General features: G+C 35.6%; 1 protein-coding gene across 8 annotated transcripts in view; it reads right to left on the bottom strand.

The window, feature by feature from the left end:
• Positions 1–20229, bottom strand: part of MESK2 (misexpression suppressor of KSR 2) — a 179789-nt gene that overhangs the window by 138412 nt on the left and 21148 nt on the right. For 6 of the 8 annotated variants that reach the window (XR_011952017.1, XM_072544017.1, XM_072544010.1 and 3 more), the window contains one exon: positions 1924–1998. The exons of the other annotated variants lie outside the window; for them this stretch is intronic. Coding sequence is in view for 5 of the 6 variants with exons in the window: in XM_072544010.1 (XP_072400111.1) it covers positions 1924–1998 (75 nt within the window). In the remaining variant the exon portion in view is untranslated. The remainder of the gene's footprint in view (positions 1–1923; positions 1999–20229) is intronic. 8 annotated transcript variants of the gene reach the window in all.

The raw sequence follows: 20229 nt of genomic DNA, 5'->3' as shown, positions 1-20229 counted from the left end.
TTTAACCATGCTCGCACCAACTGAATCTGCAGCCGCTCAGCACTGCTTTAGGGTTTATTACCAAGTTCAGCAATAACTTGGTAGATGAGCTAGACAAGAGAGTGTAGTTTGGAAATGAAAAAAATAGGTTTAGAGTCAATACCGATATTACCGATATAGTCTTGACTGATGGTCTATTCCAAAAAAAATTTTTGTAAATGTTTAAAAGGACGTTTCAAGTCATGTGGTTGCATTGAGCACTGTTTGAAGTGTAGTCACAGCTACTGCTTTAGCTGTCACGGGCAAAAAGTCACACAGCAATATTATTAATTTTGAAGAATAAAATCCTGCTAACAATCTGGCAGGTAATTTTCAACTTCGTGATGAAGATTTTGATGAAACAATAGAAGATCCTTCCATTCTTTCTATATGAAATAAATAATAATTTTTAATTCAATTCTAAAAATTAAATCTAATAATATAAAATTACATTGTTGTAAACTTCATTTTTATTTATGTATCATAAAAAAAATTATTCAATTTTTTTTAAATTTATTTAAATTTAAAAATTATCATTGTTTTCAAATGAGAATACTTGTATTTAGAGCGTTAAAGGATACACGTTTGGTGAGTTTTACTACAAAAAGTCTACAATATAGGAAAAAATATATCTAGGTTTATTTTATTATAAATAAATAAATTTATTTATAACAAAATTAAAGCATCTTTGAGATTTGGTAATGTGTTAATTAGGTGTGTCTATTCGAGTTATATCGAATAAAAAAAAGCAAATTGCTTCATTGGAAGCCTAGATAAAATTTTTTTTATGTATACCGATTTTGAACTTTGAAATTCAATTTTCTTCAATGTAGTTGTTTTGGTATTTTTATCAGCAGATGAATTGTTACATGCCGCGCAAGATCGAGAACGATATCGGCAAATCGTTATGGAAGCTACCAACGCCTAAAACTTGGGCACGGTACACAAAGAAGAAGAAGATAGTTACCGAGATATTCTATTTGTTTATAAGCCGAAAAATTGCTTCAATTTTTAAAAAAATTCCTGATGCCGCCCATATAATCGTATTTCAATTCTATAAAGTGCGTTGAATAGATGAAGTCTTCTGTTATATGTAAAAACAATTAACAAAACTTCTACATTGTTTAGTTTTAGTTGTGCAAGATTTTAAAGAATTTTAATTAATAAGAAACAAATATATTGCAAAATTTTTATGAGAAATCTATTGAATCGATTTTAATGAAATTTGGTGGATTATTTTATCATAGAAAACAAACTTTCTAAGCTAATTACGAAGGTACTAAGTAGTTGAAAAACATTGAATAAGAACAGGCTTGTTTTCCTCCTTTTTTTGAATTTATTGCTATTTTCCAGCAAGGGTAAAAAAATAAAACATTTGTATCCAGTAGTATCTTATAGAAAATTCAATTATTTTTATTTGATTTCACTACAACTTTGCTCCAAAATGAATAATTTTAAAGCTATAAGCAAGCTTTTAGTAATATGTTTTTATATATTTTAATCTTTTTATGAATATTCCCGACTTATTTGAGAGGGAGTATAAATTAAATATTAATACTTAATATTTTTTGTAATAATTTTTGCAGAAAAAGTTATCCATAACTTTTTCTGCAAAAATCAGAATGTCACCTATTACATCCACCTTAAAATAGATAAGCCCTGATGTATCCCAGATTAAGGTCTAATAGGACCGAACATATTTTGTAATTGTTTTGGATGTATTTTCACAATTTTATTAATTTTATAAATTTTTCCATTTACACTAAAAATTTTATACTTCATTGTAATTTTTTTTATTTTATTATATTTTAATATCTTCTAATTTGTTTATGACTTGCCAAAACCCTGTCTTAATCATCTAACTAAATAACAACTGTTCAAGCTGGTGTGTCCAGTGTTTCTTACCCCAAAAGGGCCGCCTCTTCAGCTAATCCGGAAGAGGGCATTTTTCTGTTTGTGTTAGTGTTAGCACTATCAGTCCTAAAACAAAAAAACCAAACGTAGTACTTCAACTACGGGAAATTATGCAAAACCAAAACAAAAAAGAATCTATTAGTTCTAGTTAATAATCATGCCTAAGAATGTCTAAAAAGCTACAGTATGTTGTTAAATATTATGCGCTACTTAAAGTAAATTAAAATTTTGACTAAAATACGTTTACTTAAAACTGATAATTTTGGATATTTTATAAATTTTACGGAATTTAACAAAAAAAAAAGCCTAAACAGTATACTCCATGTATCGTATCAATCAGTTAGTATCTCTATAAGATATACAGTTTTTACGACACTATACAATTTACACAAAAACAATACTTTACTATTGATTTTTACGTTGTACAAATATTCGAATACGAATATTTGAAGATTCCTACTGTTCAAAAGAGGAATAAAAACAAAAGATACAATCCGAAAATACTAAGGTTGATATGTATCGCTGCTCATTATCAAGCTCACGAAAGAATAGAACAAAAACAGGCAAATATAAAAACGTAAAACCGGAAAAGGGTAAATCTAGAAGTCGAGTCAAAAACAGTAAAAGAAGTTTTGGCTCGCCACGCAATGTCAGTAATTTCTGTTCACAAGTGATCAACTCCCATGTGGTATGCGTGAACTAAGAAACACTAAACGAAATAAAACTTAATTGCCTTGTTAAAGATTCTTAGAGATTAGAGGCTAACAAATTGATGGATAATATAGAGAAAAGCTTTTTCCCTCACTCTAACTCGGCTAGTTTTTTGATAATTTTTATAACAAGTCTTAATCTCTAGGATAAAAACTTATACTTTTTCTGCAGTGCATTAAGTGGTGGTATTTGGTTATTAAAAATCAAAAGTAAAAAATGAACAATTTTACTATGTTTGCTATGTCCGCTTAAGTTACTTGATGTAAGTTCATTTTATTTGAGAATAGAACACTGAAAAGTTTATTTTCTACACTTCCACAAAATTTATTACACGTTATTTTCACTACAGCTGTTTCTACAGAGTGCCTTTTACTCTGATAAAATGTTTACGGGGATGATACCCTATCTCTTACCAAGAGTTTATGAGTGAGACCAACGTTTTAAGGCGGAGAGGGAGGATTTTGAAGATGACAAGCACCCTGTTCAGCCTATGACTTAAAAAAAGACTTGAACGTTATTAGACTTAGATTACGTATTAGGGTCATTTTTAAACATATGAAAATTAATAAAGAAACCACGAAGCAAATTTGACATTAGAAACTAAACACGAAAAAAGTGTGTGCTATGTTTGTGTTAAGACCCTTACGGAGGAATATAAGATGTACCGTAAAGACATTTGTTCTGATACCTTGGAATGTATCGAAAAGGACTCACGACTTCTTGTCAAGGGTAATAACAATCCATGGGGTGGACAACTCCAAACACATCACTATGCCAAGGACTATTTGATTTGACCAAAAACCAGGTCACAGTTATAAAGCGTCCGCCTTTTTCACCAGATTTAGCAACCAGCGACTCTTACCTGTTCCCAACAAACGAAACCTGCTTGAACATAACCCGTTATAATAAGTCATTAGAGGGCGTAAAACAAAAAGCTGCTCACAGCATGTTAGAAGATAATCGGTAGCACTGCTGCGCATAGCGGAAGATTCGCATAGAGCGATGTAGGGATGCGAAATGAGAGTATATTGAAGATGAAAAGTGGTTATAAAACATTGCTAAGTAAAAACGGTATACTGAGAGTCTCTGAACTTAATTGTCAGACAGATAAATCTTCAGTACGACGCAGAAGCATTGGTCGACCTAAAAAAACTAGTATGACTGTTTAGAAAGATATTAAAGATTGAATATGTCTATTGAAAAATATGACGAAGAAGAAGAAAATTGCATCAACTTGGTTTCTGGTTAAAAATATTCTAATTATAGATTAAATACGAGCCCGGAGTGAAGAGCTTATCAGACTTTGTATAGATATTTCTAACCCTGTATTTTGATGTTGCATACCAGTTTCTTATGGAGAAGAAACTTGGATGATAAACAACATTTTGCCGTAGCTCACAAATATGATACGACGAACACAAAAATGATACGAATGGTAGAAACGCTAGAAAATGCATTTAAAGTAAAAAAAATATAGAACACGTAGTAAATCAAGGTCATTTTTCTCAGATAAAATCAGACAGGTTATTGACACAAAGATATCATTAAAAATAAAATGGAAAAAGTGAAAATGCTAAATAATGTAAACACTATAGTAAATACTATAATAAAAACAAATTGTGAACTAAAGATAGCAAGCACAAAGAATCTCCAATAAAGAATCAATAGAAGAAAAAGAAGCTAAGTAGAAAAACAAACCATAAACAATTCAATTTTTCGGACACAAAAATATAAAAAAACTGCACAAGTGATATAGTGTAATCACTAAAAATTATAGATACAAAAGAAGAATCTTCAATTATATAAGAATCTAATGATACCATTATGATTATTATCTAAACCATCTCATTACCTTAAATATTGGATATTTGGATGTAAATTGTTTTCCAAAATTTTCTTAATATTTTTAAACTTTATCACGATACACTCAGTATACTTTCAGGCATTAATCTAAATGCAAATGAATTGTACACTATACATAAATATTATTTTTTAAATAAACCAGAAAGACATTTATAAAACGTAGCAATACCTACATCGTTATTGCCAAATAGCACAACCAAAACTGGTCTAAGCCCGATTTCATTAGACGAATCTTCTTTGATCCATTGACGTCACTTATTAAAACTGATCGATAAATTGTTGTCGATTGGATTTTGTTTATAACAATAAATATTACTTAAAATATTATGCAGAATATGTTATAGGATTCAAACATGTTAATTGTAATAAAAATTCTCTTTATATTCAGGGTGTCTTAAAAATTAATTTATAAAAGGTGTTTCAAAGACATTCCCAGGAGCAGACGTCTCATCGGACCACAATCCATTGGTGGGCCAGATAGAACTCAAACTAAAGAAACTCATCAAAAGTAAACCTAAACAGAACCTGGATTATGACACTCTAAAAGACCCCGTAGTTGGTCAGACCGTAAGAGATGTAATTAATGAGAGAAAAACTAGAAACCGCTAAACAACAAGAACAGCGTGTAGAACAAAAATGGAGTTATATCAAAGACGTCATGCTAAATGCGAGAAACGAATATCTGGGACAAAAAACAAGCATAAAAAATAAAGAATGGATGACTGATGACAATCTACAGATGATGGACCAAAGACAATTAATGAAAAACAGGGACGCGAAGAAATACCAAGAAATCCACCAAACAATTAGTTTCTCCAAGCCAAGGAGACATGGATGCAAGAAAAATGTAAACTAATCGAAGGGCTACAAGTGAAACACGATCATATAAATATCCACCGAAAGATTCGAGAAGACACTGGTCAATACAAAAGAAGAAACACACACCTCCTTATAAACAAAGACGGGAACCTGCGACGACAGTTAAGGAGAAGTTGGTGACATGGAAAATGTAAATCTAAGAACTTTTCTGGGACTACCGAGGTAACCTTCCAGAAATAAATTGCATGACAGGCCCGTCAATACTAAAAAGCGAGGTGAAAGCAGCTTTAAAACAGTCTAAAAATGGTAAGGCCACAGGTCCGGACGAAATACCCGTTGAACTTATTAAGGTGATGAGTGAAGTGAACACGAAGGAGTTAACTGAACTGTTTAACGCCATATACGATTCAGGTAATATCCCAGAGGAATGACTATTGTCAACATTTGTAACACTACCAAAAAAAAAATACGATCTGCGAAAACGTGCGAAGATTTCCGAACTATCAGCCTTATGAGTCATGCACTCATGCATATGCCAGAATTTACAAGAAATGCGAAGAAGCATTTTTCACCTTACAAGTCCTACTTCAGAGAGGCCGCGATGTCAGTTGTGATGTCTATATTTGTTTTATGGACAACGCCAAAGCATCTGACCGTTGTCAGCACCAGAAGATGGTCGCCGCCCTACAAAGGGTAGGATTGGATGAGAAGGACAGTCGGATCATCATGAATTTATACTGGAACCAGCGTGATCAAGTCAAGGTCGAAGACCAGCTGACCGACCAAGTGAAGATCATGCGAGAAGTAAGGCAAAGATGTGTGCTCTCGCCGACTCTTTTCAATATATACTCTGAGGAAATTTTTACTGAAGGTCTCCTAGAATCTAGAGATGGGAATCAGAGTGAACGGTGAATACATCAATAATATCCGCTACGCCGAGGACTCTCAACCAGCCAAAATGATCTACAAGCCTTACTAGACCGAGTGAGAACTGTGAGCGTAACATACGGACTAGACCTTAATATTAAGAAAACTAAATTCATGGTTGTCAGCCGTGCAAATTTAGGTCCCGGGACATTAATGGCAGGTAGCGAAGAGATCCAGAGATTCGACAGATTCGTTGAGATCCTTGCTGTGCTGCAGTGATCTCAGTTTGGGAACCAAGATGCGGATAGTGAAGCCTGGACGCTGACGCAAGCTACTGGAAAGCGAATTGAAGCCTTCGAGATGTGGATCTACAGGAGGATACTAAAAATATCGTATGTGGACCATGTCACCAACGTTGAGGTCCTACAGCGCATGACAAAAGAAAAAGAAGTGCTTAATTTAGTGGAACAACGTAAGCTTAAGTACCTCGGCCACGTGATGCGAAACGAAGAAAAATATCGAATTATTTAACTCGTTATGCAGGGTAAAGTATTTGGCAGAGTGTAACGGACTACTGTACTTTAACGGGATCACCACTTAATAGTGTGTTTTCCAAATCTAATGTCACAGAGATCTATTGGGACAAGGTCTCTGATGTGATAAAGATCTGTAGAGTAGTAATGAAGATAAGTTTCAAACTAAATTAAAAATAGAAGGCAGAATTTACAGGCAGAATTAAGTTATTTTATATCTCTAAGTAACGATAAAGTAGTCTTATCGTTATAAGAGCAGTCAACAAAACCATGATAGCCTTTATGATCGACAACATCCGGACCGGACAAGGCACTGAAGAAGAAGAAGTTACACGCAAAATTAATTTATAAAAGGTGTTTAAACAAATCGCCAAATCATAAGCCCTCTGAAATACTTTTTAATCTATAAATGTCAAAACCCAGTAAATACGAGCTAATAGATCTTGCCGACTCTTAACAGGCTCAAGTTAAACCTTTTCTTTCAAGACACCCCAGTACAAAAATGTTAAGGATTTAGATCTGCAGATCTAGGGAGCCATAGTACCAATGGAACGGTAAGGGAATTTTTTATTTAATAAAGTTCTTACTTATCTACCCTAATCTGCAGGTGCACCATCAAAGAACCAACAATTCAATGTAGTTACTAATTGAAGTTAGTCTAACAATGGCAGTGGTAAATCGACTTATAATGAAATATTAATGTAACCAACAGTTTTATCGGCATAAATTTTTTTAGGTGCAAAAATCGACAGAAATATATTTTTAATGAGGCTGATTATTATTGGCACAGCGACGAAGAACCATACAAATGCAGCGTTTCTGAATAGGTAAAGAAAACCAAATAGCCGAAATAAAAAGACGCATACAATTATCTCGAATAGCTTTTGGTAAGTTAGACTATATTTTAAAGAGCAAAGACGTACCAATCTTGCCAGTGACTACGTACGTACTACAGCTCAGCCTAAGTCAAATGACGATGGAGAGAGCTATGCTCGAGGTCACCTTAAGAGAATGGATTCGGAATACTGATATGTAATCAAGCATGTTTCCCTGAAAAATGGAAGCAGAGAATAACAAACTGAAGACTGGATACTAAGAGATAATAAGAGGAGAGAGGGCAGACCGCAGACGAGGTGGACGGATGATATCAAACATATGGAAAAACATCAATGGAACAAACGGAAGAGGCCTAAGTCCAGCAGTGAACAAATACAGGCTAAGGAAGAAGATATGATTGTCTTATACATGTCTTAATTTCCATAGGTCTGTCTTTGTTCGAAGTTTCGTGATACTGCTTTTATTATCTCGTCTATGGTGATGTTAAACGGAAGAGGATTCAATGTGTCTCCTTACAATCTAAACAAAAACTTCTTAGTTTAAGTCTCTTTCACCGGTGACGACCCATGGGGTAGAACGTACAAAACTAATAAGACAAATATTCTCGAGATGACCAAAAACTTAGAGCGTCGAGTGCAGAGAAATAACCCTCTTAACTTATAAATATATGGCAATACTTTTACAACGGTCTACTTACTACACTAACTGGAACAATTCCAGCATTTTATAGAAATAGTTACGAATGTCTTGCCCAGCTACGCTAAACTTTGCTCTAGCATTACCCTACTAGCGTGAGACACTTACGTAACTGGTATCGATCCAAAATGTTTGGCAACATTTCGCAACGTTCTCTAAATAATCGACTTCCTTCCGCTTGAAAACTTAACTGGATTTAACTAAACATCAACTTTACTGTATTCTTATTTAAAAAAAGGAGGCCAAAATTCAAAATTTCAAGAAACAGTAAAGAGAAATGAGTGATCTATTATATTCTAATCGATTCCTTTATTTAAACAACTCTCATTATAATATTTAGAAAATTTGCAAACATTTCAGAAAAACTCCAGAGAAAAATGGAACTGATTATGCAGACAATTGATTTCAAACAGTACTAATAAAAATGTAGTACAGAGTAAAACTTGAAAATATTTATCAAAACAAAGCGATTAACTAAGAATTGGATATGTCTGAGAACATATAATTTTCCGAAGAACCATAAAAGCAGCAGCAAACAGAAAATTAAATTTTTTAAATAATATATTATGTAGTATTGGAAAACAACAAGGATCCGAATAATTATAAACAAATATTTGTTGGAAAGACGTGCAAAAGGAAGCTACTGAGATCGCCAAAATTGTAAATGTTGTGTATCTACCGTTTTACAACCTTATTCAAAGCTGTCCAATGCCTTAACACCACCTCTTTTTATTTCCATAGACATTTGATGTTAGTCTACTGCCTCCTCTTCTTCTTGTGCCACTCTTATCGGAGATTGGAAATCATCAAGGCTATCCTGACTTTGTTTACAGCTGACCTAAAGAGTTCATTAGTGGTACAGCCAAACCACTCTCTCAAATTACGCAACCATGACATTCTTCTACGGCTTGGACTACGTTTTCCTTCTATTTTTCCTTGGATTATATTTTGAAGTAATGCGTATTTATTTGGGTCACCTGATGCGTATCTCATCAGGTGACCCAAATATTCGAGTTTTCTTCGTTTGATCGTTGACAAAATTTCTGGGTCTTTTCCTATCCTTCGCATTACTTCAAAGTTTGTGACTCTTTCAACCCAATTTATCTTCAGCATTCGACAGTAGCACCACATCTCGAAAGTCCAGGCCTCTACACCGTATAATAGTGTGTTAAATACGTAGCCCCTTAGCATTCTTAATCATAGAGAGGGGATGCTTATATCTCTGTTGCAGAAACTGCCTCCTCTAGACATCCACCAATTCATATGCTTCTGCCATAGATTCGTTTGTTGTCGGTTTGTGAGACGCAACAAAGAGTTTCAGCGCTAATGACCCGTTCACATTATTCCAGTCCAGCATTCCAGTCGAGTGCTAGAATCTATTTCTTCTTCCTCAGCTACTCCCTTTTTAGGGGTCGCTGTTTCTTATTCTTCGTCGCCAATCATTTCTGTCCATCGGTTCTTCTTCACTTAAACATTTCTCTCTCAAGGCCTTAGCTATATAGTTCTTACAACTTCTCCTCGTTTTTCCTCTACCTCTCCTTTCATCATCAACTAACAGTTCTATCTTTCGTCTTCAATAGCCCTTTTCCAACCCTCCAACTATTCCTCCAATATTTCGTTGTTCTACTACAGTAACAGTGAAGAGTCTTGATGCAAAACCAACCGTCACTAGAGAGCTTTCGGTCAATCCGACACAAGTCCTGACTTTGGTGTACGCTCCCTTATACATATCCTTTACGAGCCTTACATAATTCTCAGGAACTCATTTCTCTCTCATACAGCTCCATACTCATGTCTAAAAACTGTGCCTTCTTAAGATCTATAAATACCAAAAGTGCTTTTTTCTTCTCACCGTATTTCTCTACCAACTGTCTCAACGCAAGCAAGGCATCAGTTGTCCTCTTTGTTTAACGCCTTTCAATTCTAACTTCATCTCTAGCTACCCCCGGTATTACTTTCTATTTTGGGATCCCGCATACTCTGTGTCTCCGCTGGTGTCTTTTATTTGGCAACTTTCTTACTCGACAGCTGGAAAGCCACTGGAATAATGTAAACCTGCACTGGAATGAACCGTGAACGGCCACTCCAGTGCTTGATTACACGTTGGACCGGTCATGAAAGCATTGCCACTATAGTGTTACCGATCTTACAGCTTTTGAATGACTGAAATAATACAAACGATATGATTCAGTCCATCAGTGAACTGCATTAACTCGCTAAATTACTGGACTGGAATAATGTGAACCGGCCATAACCGCCGGCGTCTGTTCACACGTCAGCGGACGCATACGCAAATGACGTCTGCGAATGAAGCTGTCCATGTGTACAGGGTCCATAATAAATAACGATCCAGAAGTTATACTGAATATAAAAAAGAGAAAACTTGAATACTTAGGCCACCTGATGAGAGGACAAAAGCACACATTCCTACAAAATATAATGCAAGGAAAAATCCAAGGACGCAGAAATCCAGGCCGTAGAAGAATGTCTTGGATGAGAAATTTAAGAGAGTGGTTTGGTTAGCGATGCTGATTTTTACTTTTGATACGAGAAGGAACCTGAAGAAGAAGAAAAACAACAACAAGAAGAAAGATGTTATCGTATGGTTTGCTACAGATAAATGTTTTGTATAATACTGTTTTACGTTACCTAAATGGAATACCAAATATATTTGTATCTCCTCGTGTATACCGGAGGATTGTAAATAATCTAAAAAAAAAGACAAAAACGCTGTCTCCATTCCAAATTCATATAAATTTAAAAATTCTGCAAATATTTTATAACAGTATCACCATAACTAATTTAAACACGAGCTGGAATTTCTTTGTAATGCAATAAAGATCAAAGAACACGTCGCCCCGCTTTCATGTAGGTATTTCACGGGCTATAGAATATTTTGCCTCATTTTAACATGTACAATTTCATTTACATTTAGATTAATATCGGGACCAAACTAGGGGCTGACCTGCAGCCTAGCTGGTCAGAATATTGATCCCGAGACCTTTTCTTTCTTTAACAAAAGTAGTTCAATCGATATGGAATAAAACAGACGTGGTTTGTAATAAGGCCCAGTTTGTTGGCGTTTATAAAATAGACCAGCTAATAAATTTTTGAGAAAGTATATTTCTATTGAAACTTAAAATTATACAGTATATACGTTGTAATTACCAAGTCAATCTGTTGTGGATTGAATTGATAATATTGCTCTGGATTTTGATTGTTGACGGCTTGTTATGTTTATGAGTCAGTTTGTTTATTCAAAAATATAAACCAATTTTGAAGTAATATTTTAAACAGCCAGTACAAATCTAATACCATGTTTGTCTTTTTAATTTTGCATACAGCCGCTTAGAGGGCGTCACAAATAAAACCTTCAGACACAAATCAAGAGTATCAATGCAATACAACAAGTCGTGTAGATACAGTGAATTTTTTAAATTAGCAAGTCGGTCGAAATGGATCTTAGTCGAAACATATTCGAGCAATAATGTTTTACAATTTTCGAATAGGATTATCCCAACAGCAATGTCTCGATGAAATGGTTTCTGTGTTTTATCAAAGTGAAATTTTGATCAAATAAAAAGGAAACTGTAAGAATCCGTTCCAAGTCAAATTCAAAAATGACTGGGAAAGCCATAGTAACCAATGGAGAACTACAGGGACAAACCTATATGACATAATAGATCATAGCAGACGAGAGCTAAAGACTGTCACAGAAATGGTGACTGGATACCGTCAACTGAGAAACCCACTATACAGCATGGGTAGAATGAATGAACCATGGTGCAGGAAATGCAATCTAGAGAAAGAAACTGCCCTACATCATCGTCTTCCTAGTATTAGTACCGCATTATTGCAGGGTCCGTTGTTTTGATCAGTCCTCATCAACTGGTGACGTCAATCTGACGTGACATTGACGGTCTTCATGTCTGTGTTAAGTCTGTCGATCCAGCACATCTTAGCTCGTGCCATCGTGGACGGCATCTTTCAGGGCTTAGCCGCATCGCTGTTCTTGCCACAGAGTTCTCGTCGCTACACCCTACATATCCATACAACCCTAGTCGATTTTCCCGTAGCTTTCTCGACAACGGTTTTGTAGCATTCGCAGCACATTACTCCAGATACTTGGCGTCATTTTAGCCATATTGCTACTTATGGCAGAAGCCTGATACTTAAATTCCTCGACTTTCTTAAGGTCTTCAACGTCGATGCTGATTAAGCCATTAGTTTGGTATCCACGTTCAATGTACCCGTCCCCTAGATGTTTAGCCTCAACTTGTAGTTGGTGCTTCGTGTCTCGTATCCTTTATAAATGCTTAACGATGTGAGAAATTCACTGGCGGAACAAGTATTACGCCAGTAGAAAACTCTCCAGTAGAAAGTCAAGAGCACAGGAATTATTAGTGGTGTTTAATGAAAGGACATGGTTTGGTACAAAGGTCTCACGATTAAGTATAAGACACAAAGAATATTTCACCTAATTTCAGAAGACGAAACTAGTTTATCTATATTTTATATCTCTTATACTTGCTTATTTCGTCTTCCTCCTTGCACTCTGGTATCTCACTCAGATTCTCGAGATTTTTGCACATGAAAATATATGCACAAAAATATTAAAGATAAAATAGAAAGAGCTAGAATATAAGTGTATGAAAATTAAATGAGATAGATAATTGTCGACCCGAAATAATAAATCGAGAGAAACATAGTGGCCATCAGGACTTTCCGTAAAGAAATACCCAATTCCTTAATGCTATTCCAAGCTCTAACAATACAGCAGCCGACCTAAATAATTTACCAGTAGAAATTTGAAAACTGATCAATAAAAATAAGGTAGATTCATATAACATTCATCTATATCCATCATATATTAATAAAATTTTTAACAATGGTTTAATGCTTTTCCTCTACCTGGAATCGGTATTGATTACAATGTCATAAATATTTAATAATAAAATATGCGCTTATCATCCAGTCGGTCCAACGAAATAGAAGTGGGAAATATTTATAGATTATTCATTTAAAATATACTACAAATGTTGCAAATATAATTGATAGACAATTTGAGTTCCCAGAATTGAATCGCACATGAGCGTGCAGGATTCATGTGTATGTTTCAGAATTGGCAGAAGTACATCAAATTGAAACGGGATTAAGACAAGGCGATACACTTTTCCCTTTATTATTCAACTTTGCTTTAGAACACACAGTTAGGAAAGCACATCCAGAATTACCAAATGACTTCGCTACCCAGGGAGCGAAGTTACTGTTGGCTTTTGCTGACGATGTCAACACAATTGCACAATTCACTAGTGACGCGAAAGAAGTTTTTACTCTTTTTGAAAGTGGGGCCAGGAAAATAGGCGTTAAAGGTCAGCGAAAATAAGACCAATTACATGGTAGTTACCAAAAATTCAAGACTAATAATTATGCAAAACATTTCGATAAATATCAAAGAATTCAAATACTTGGGAGCAGTGATAACCACCGAAAAAAGTTATGGTAAAGATGTAACAGCTAGAATCAGGACAAGACTTACATCAAAATTGCTCTTAAAGACAGCTAAAACAAAGGTATATAAAACTCTAATTCGTCCCATAATAATGTATGGAAGTAAGACGTGGACAGTGTGAAACAACACAGTTATTAGTCGTAGAACGGAAGATCCTCCAGACGATTATTGGGCCTTGTAGAGACGAGAAAACAGGAGAGTGAAGGAAGACATAACCAGGAACTCCAGGCACTCTATGGAGAAGAAAACAGTACGATACCTATATTAACGAAAATCGGATTGCTGCACAAGACTGGCAAGAGTGGAGGAATATAATAAACACGGTCTAGACTCACTTAGCGTTGTAGAGCCAAGAAATAAGAAAAAAAAGAAGACACTTTTAGTTTAAGATCACACTATAAGACACATAAGACGCTATTGACATACGACATTAAACGATTTTTTAAGCTTTATTGATATGAAACAGCGTTAGATGTAATTAAATACGGAAAATTGACTGCAATATTAATAAGAACTGATGTTGATGAAAATGACGTTTATGCAGATATTAATTAATAGACATAGCATTCAATAATAGAACTATAAAGACCATGCTACGCCGGAGAGAAGTAAGAAAATAAGGTTATCTGTCATTTATTTTTGGAAAACAGTTTTTTATAAAACTACCTCCTAAGAATAATAGTACATTGATGTGCTTACGACCGAAAACATGGAGCGAGACAGAAAAAAGACACAGAATACAAATGGTCCGAAATTCATTTTACAAATATAACCAGACGCTTAGAGGTCATGCCAAAAGCATTTGTTAAGATGCGGCACTAGAACTGGGAGACAACTAGAAAGAAAAATATTAACAGACGGGATATACGAATAATAAATATCTTATACTAGAATAACCAAGCGACTAAAGACAAGAGACTTTACCACTACAGAAGTAGACTACAGACTACAGAAATAGACAGATAAACAGAGGGTGTAGGGAGAGCGGCATCTTATCACTATTATGATTTAATTTATAAAGTGGGGCTATATTTCAAAATAGAAGTCTAAATATTTCAAAATAGAGACTAGTAAGAAGTCTAGTTTTTCCAGTGTTTACTTATGCATCGGAATGCTGGACCCTTACTGAGAAAGACAAAAAGAACATAGATGTATTTGAGATGTACTGATGGAGACGAATGCTGAGAATACCTTGGGTGGCCCGAAGAACAAATGAATCCATACTGGACCAGCTAAACATAAAGAAAAGACTAAGAACACAAATATCAGAACAAATAATAAGCTATTTTGGACATGTGCTTCGAAGAAATGGTCTTGAAAAACTTACCATCCAGGGAAAAGTAGAAGGCAAAAGAAATAGAGGTAGATCTCCCACACGATACACGGACCATATTGTTGCTACCATTGGCGCTCCATTGTCAAAATGTGCTAGAATGGCAGAAGATAGAAAAACGTGGAGGAACATTGGGAAATTTAGCTAATAGCTTCATGATATCACGATAACTGCATCAGGTCAACGACTAAGAAGAAGAAGATATTTCAAAAACCTTATCAGATGAAGAAGAACGCGGTACTAATAGATGGAATAGTTTTGAATGACATAAGAATGCAAACATCATGTAGGAGAAAACTTAAAGCTAGCAGCTAAACACAGTGACAGAGTTAACAATTATAAATAACTAAGATCGTGCATAGATGAAGAGAATGACCACAATAGAGAAATAAGAGTACGAGTTGAAGACCATCATTTAAAAAACTGAAAAAGCTTTTAACTCTCAGGCTGAGAACCTTAAGATAATATGGTTTCCCTATTTGATTGTACAGGTTTGCATGCTGTATATTTAAGAGGGGCTATAGAACGAAACTCTAAGCTTTAAAAGTTAACAGTTTTAAAGATTAAATTGATTGAAATGATTCCAAACGCCCAAGCGCTGAGACATCTGTAAAATGAGTATTAAGTTATAGAAAGCATACATTATAATTAGGTCATATTATTATAGGAAAGAAACACGCTACGATTAATAAGGCAGCAAACTATTAAGGCCAAAAGAAGTCTAGGAAGGAGAAAAATTAACTGACTGGGATATCTCATCATCAGTAGCATTACAGCTCGTTATGAGCCAAAGCCTTCTTCAGAACAATCTTCCATTCGCCCCCGTCTCTGACAACTCTTCTCCATGCTTTAACTCCGATGAATATTAGATCATCCTGTATGTTATCTTGATACCTAAGTTTTGGTCTTCCTCTGGCTCGTCTTCCCACTGGCCCTCTTCGGTCGAAAATTTTTCTGATCGTTGCATCTTTATCTCGCCTAATTACAGGTCCTGTCCATCGAAGGCGTGCTAATTTAATAAATTTTACAACGTCAGGTTCCCCAAAACTTCTATATAACTCAAAGTTGTAGCGCCTACGCCACAAACCCTGTTCTTAGATTCCTCCATATATTTTCCTTAGAATTTTTCTCTCGAAACGGTTAAGCAATTCTTGGTCGTTCTGTGTAACTGACCACGTTTCAAACCCTTATGTTAACACTGGCCTTATTAGTGTTTTATATATGGTAACTTTAATTTTTCTGGGTAGTTTTGGGGCCATATGTTTCCTCAAGGCTTAATAGCACTTATTGGCAAGCACTATTCTTCTTTTAATTTCTTCGCTGACATTGTTGTCTTTGGTCAGCAGCGAGCCCAGATAGACGAAGGTGTCCACACCTTCCAGTTCCAGATCATCAATTAATAGTCTAGGTATCTGGTTGCCTGATCTAGTACAATACATATACTTGTGCGTTTTTCTGTGCGTTTATTTTTAATCCCAGTCTAAGTGCAGACGCCCTTAGTGATCGAAATGCTTCGATCAGAGATTCTGTAGACCTAGCAATAATGTCTATGTCATCTGCATATCCGACCACTTGTACAGATTTATTAAAGATGGTGCCATTCGTATTAATATGGCGCTCTCGAATTACTTTTTCTAGTGCAAGGTTAAATAAGAGACACGACAGTCCATCTCCCTGTCTCAGTCCATTTTTACAATGGAAGGGTCTGGAAAAGTGGTTTTGGATTCTAACTACACTCTCTACGCCTGTGAGTGTAAGTTCCGTTAGTTGAACAAGATGAAGCGGTATTTGAAATTCCACCATAGCCTGTAGAAGTTTTTGTCTGTTGACTGAGTCGTATGCGGCTTTGAAATCCACGAATATGTGGTGGGTGTCGACTGAGAACTCAAGCGTTTTCTCAAGAATCTGCCTGACTGTGAAGATTTGATCAGTTGTTGATTTATTGGGAAAAAACCGGACTTGGATATCTGGGGAACGGTAAAATTGCACCTCATTAGATATTTTCACAGCGGTGGCTGATACAATATGATAAGCTGTGATGATAGCCAATCTCGGATAGAAGGAACCATAAGAACAAAACATATGAACTCTATTAGTGTTAAAATGGACTGTTAAAATAGCGATGTTTAATGAACTGATTACCTTCAAAATGTGAATCTATCGCCGCATATTAATGATTTAATATAGGAAAACCCACGAAAAGATTCAGTATCAAGTGGGAGAGTAAAGAAAGCCTCTAAGCACAATTAAAAAACACATAAAGAGAGATACCAACTATAACCAAGTTGAGAGTATTATCGATGTCAAACCGTGGAATAGGATAAGAGCTAATGTCTTGGCTTCTTCTTCTTCCAGTATCATACGCTTCCTGCGTGTAAAGTTTTCACCTGAATTTTGAATTCTGCAAAAAACTTTTGCAGACACTTTCTGCTTTCCCCTAAGCCTCCAATTCCTTCTATCCTACCCATTAAGGTCAATTTTTATACATGCTATACTTTCCTCTAAGCCTCTAATTGCTTCTATCCTACACATTAAAGTCAATTTTCGTATACGTTATACTTTGTAACCGTCACCGTTCACGTTTGGTTCGAGCTCTTTTTACCATTTCTTCGTTGGTAACATGATCAACCCTGCATGAGATATGCAGTAGTTTACGCAATGTCCACATATCTACCTGCTATTAAGTGCAATCGTGTCGGCGCATCCTTACAGCGTATTGAATTCACAGTGGATCGTGTCAAACAACACTTAACTAAACTTTGCACAGCCGCTTCACCTGGTTTAGACGGTTTAACACCAAAACTGTTAATGCAAAGATGCACAGATACACTTGCAATACCCCTAACGTTATTAATGTAAACTTCCTTCATCCAGAAATCCTCACCCCCTAGTTGGAAATTAGCATCCGTCACCCCTATTTTTAAAAAAGGCAACAAACTCTACCCCAACAATCATCGTCCAAATAGCTTGCTGCCAGTAGTTGGAAAAATAATGGAAGCCATTATTTCCGAGGAGATGACCAAATTCCTTCTCCTGGATCATGTTATTCCAACACAACATGGATTTGTCTCTGGTGGCTCTACTCTAACTAATCTCCTAAATTGTGTTAACGACTGGACGTCACCTCTTAACAGTTCGCAGCGGGCGACGTTGTCTAGATTTATCTAAAGCTTTTGACCGTGTTCTTAAGCGCAGACTTCTACATGGGCTAAAATATTTTGGCGTTCGCGGTACTTTAAGTCGTTGGATAGATGATTTCCTGACAGATCGACATTACAAAGTTAGAGTTGGCGAGACTTTCTCGCAAGACAGGTTAGTGGAAAGTGGAATGCCTCAGAGTTAGATCTCCTAGAACCTCTGCTTTTTAGAGTTTATACCAGCAAGGTTCCTTACTATATTTCAAGTTAAATATTGTTTTATGCTGCCGTCACAAAAATATTTGCCAATCCAATCACAAACCAGCTAACCCTCAAAATGGACTTGGACTCTATTATAACTTAATGTTCCCAGTGGCTACTACCCTTAAACGCGGAAAAATGTGTAGTGCTTCAAATTGGTAAAAGTAATCCACTTGTACCGTATTTTCTTAAAGGGCAACAACATGTTATTGTAAACAACATCCCAACTTGGTCCGACCATATTACTTCTATTTGTAAACGTGCGAACTCCAGACTATATCTTATTCGGAAGTGTTTTTCGAGAGATTTAATGCAGTCATTCTGTAACTTTACACTCTTTACGTAAGACTTATTCTTGAATACGATGGACCAACGTGGTATCCTGATTTGGTTTAAGACAAAACTTTATTGGAAAACGTTCAAAGAAAAGCCACTCGAATTCCTTTGGGATCGAGAGGACCTTCTTATGCAGAGAAACTTAGCATGGCTAACCTACATTCTTTTGAACTTCGCCGACAACTTGGAGACTTAATTACTACATTTAAAATATTAAAATTCAATTTCGGAAATCTCGATGAAATCTACCATAAATCAAGAAGAACGCCTCAGAGGTCACCAGTGTTCTACAAGATCAATACTACAGAATTTTCTACTAAATAGAGATTTTGAGAGTGATGTCTCTTCTCCATCTACCAAAGCGTTCAAAAATAGACTTGACTGTTTTATATTATAGTTAAAATATTGTTTTTCTTTTAAACCAAAAATTGTAATTTTGTAATTTACTAGTAGGTTACTAATGTGATTTCTTTGTTTTTGAGCATAATAGAGACTTATCTCTCTGTCTTGCTTATGTATAATAATAATAATAATTTCGAATGCTTCTATTTGATACCATGACAGCATCATTTTACATGTGTTCTGTTTTTATTCCTTTTCATTGGATTTGCATCACTATCTGGAACATTCTTATATATAAATTGGATAGGTAGTAGATGAAATAAAATACAGCCCTAGCGTACACCCCTTGTTGTTTGCACTTCTTGAGTTAAGTTGTTAATTCGTAGCGTTGACCATTCATTCTAATATAAATATTGTCTCGTTTAACGAGTACTAGATTTTTAGGAACTCAGAATCAATGAATAACTTACATATTGAAGCAGACAGGCATACTTTGAGATTCATTTTCTTTGAGAATATTTAGACTTTGTCACTAAATCCTGTATCCTTCCTTTAATTACCTATGGAATAGAGAATAACACTTAGGACTAGACGAACCAAAGAGCTATTGAGAGAATCATGGTAATTGCAAGATTAAGAGATCATGTGAGAAACAAAGATCTAAGAAGAAAAACCAAAGTAGATGTTATCGAACCTATCGCAAAATCTAAGTGGAAATGGACAGGGCATATGAAAGAGAAGTGGACAAAGAGAATAATACAATGGAGAAACTGGCACTAGGTAGCTCAAGACAGGCGAATATGAAAAACACAAGAGAATGTTTTTATTCAGAAATGAACCAAAGGAGGCTGCTAAAAAAGAAGAGTTCCTCTACAATATATTGACGTGACAACGTCTTAAATTAGGTTGTGGCTCGGAGTCATTTAAGAAAAAGTGTAACGCCCGCTCACGTCTATTACAGTGAGTCGCCGAACGAGAGAGAGGCCCGCCGGACCGGCGAATGCCTTGCGTCTCTCTCCCACTCAAACATGATCGGTTCGCTGCGCGCGG

The sequence above is a fragment of the Diabrotica undecimpunctata genome, chromosome 9 (assembly GCF_040954645.1).
Source record: "Diabrotica undecimpunctata isolate CICGRU chromosome 9, icDiaUnde3, whole genome shotgun sequence".
Taxonomy (NCBI): domain Eukaryota; kingdom Metazoa; phylum Arthropoda; class Insecta; order Coleoptera; family Chrysomelidae; genus Diabrotica; species Diabrotica undecimpunctata.
Note: the sequence above shows the minus strand (reverse complement) of the source record. Positions and strands in the feature narration are given on the sequence as shown.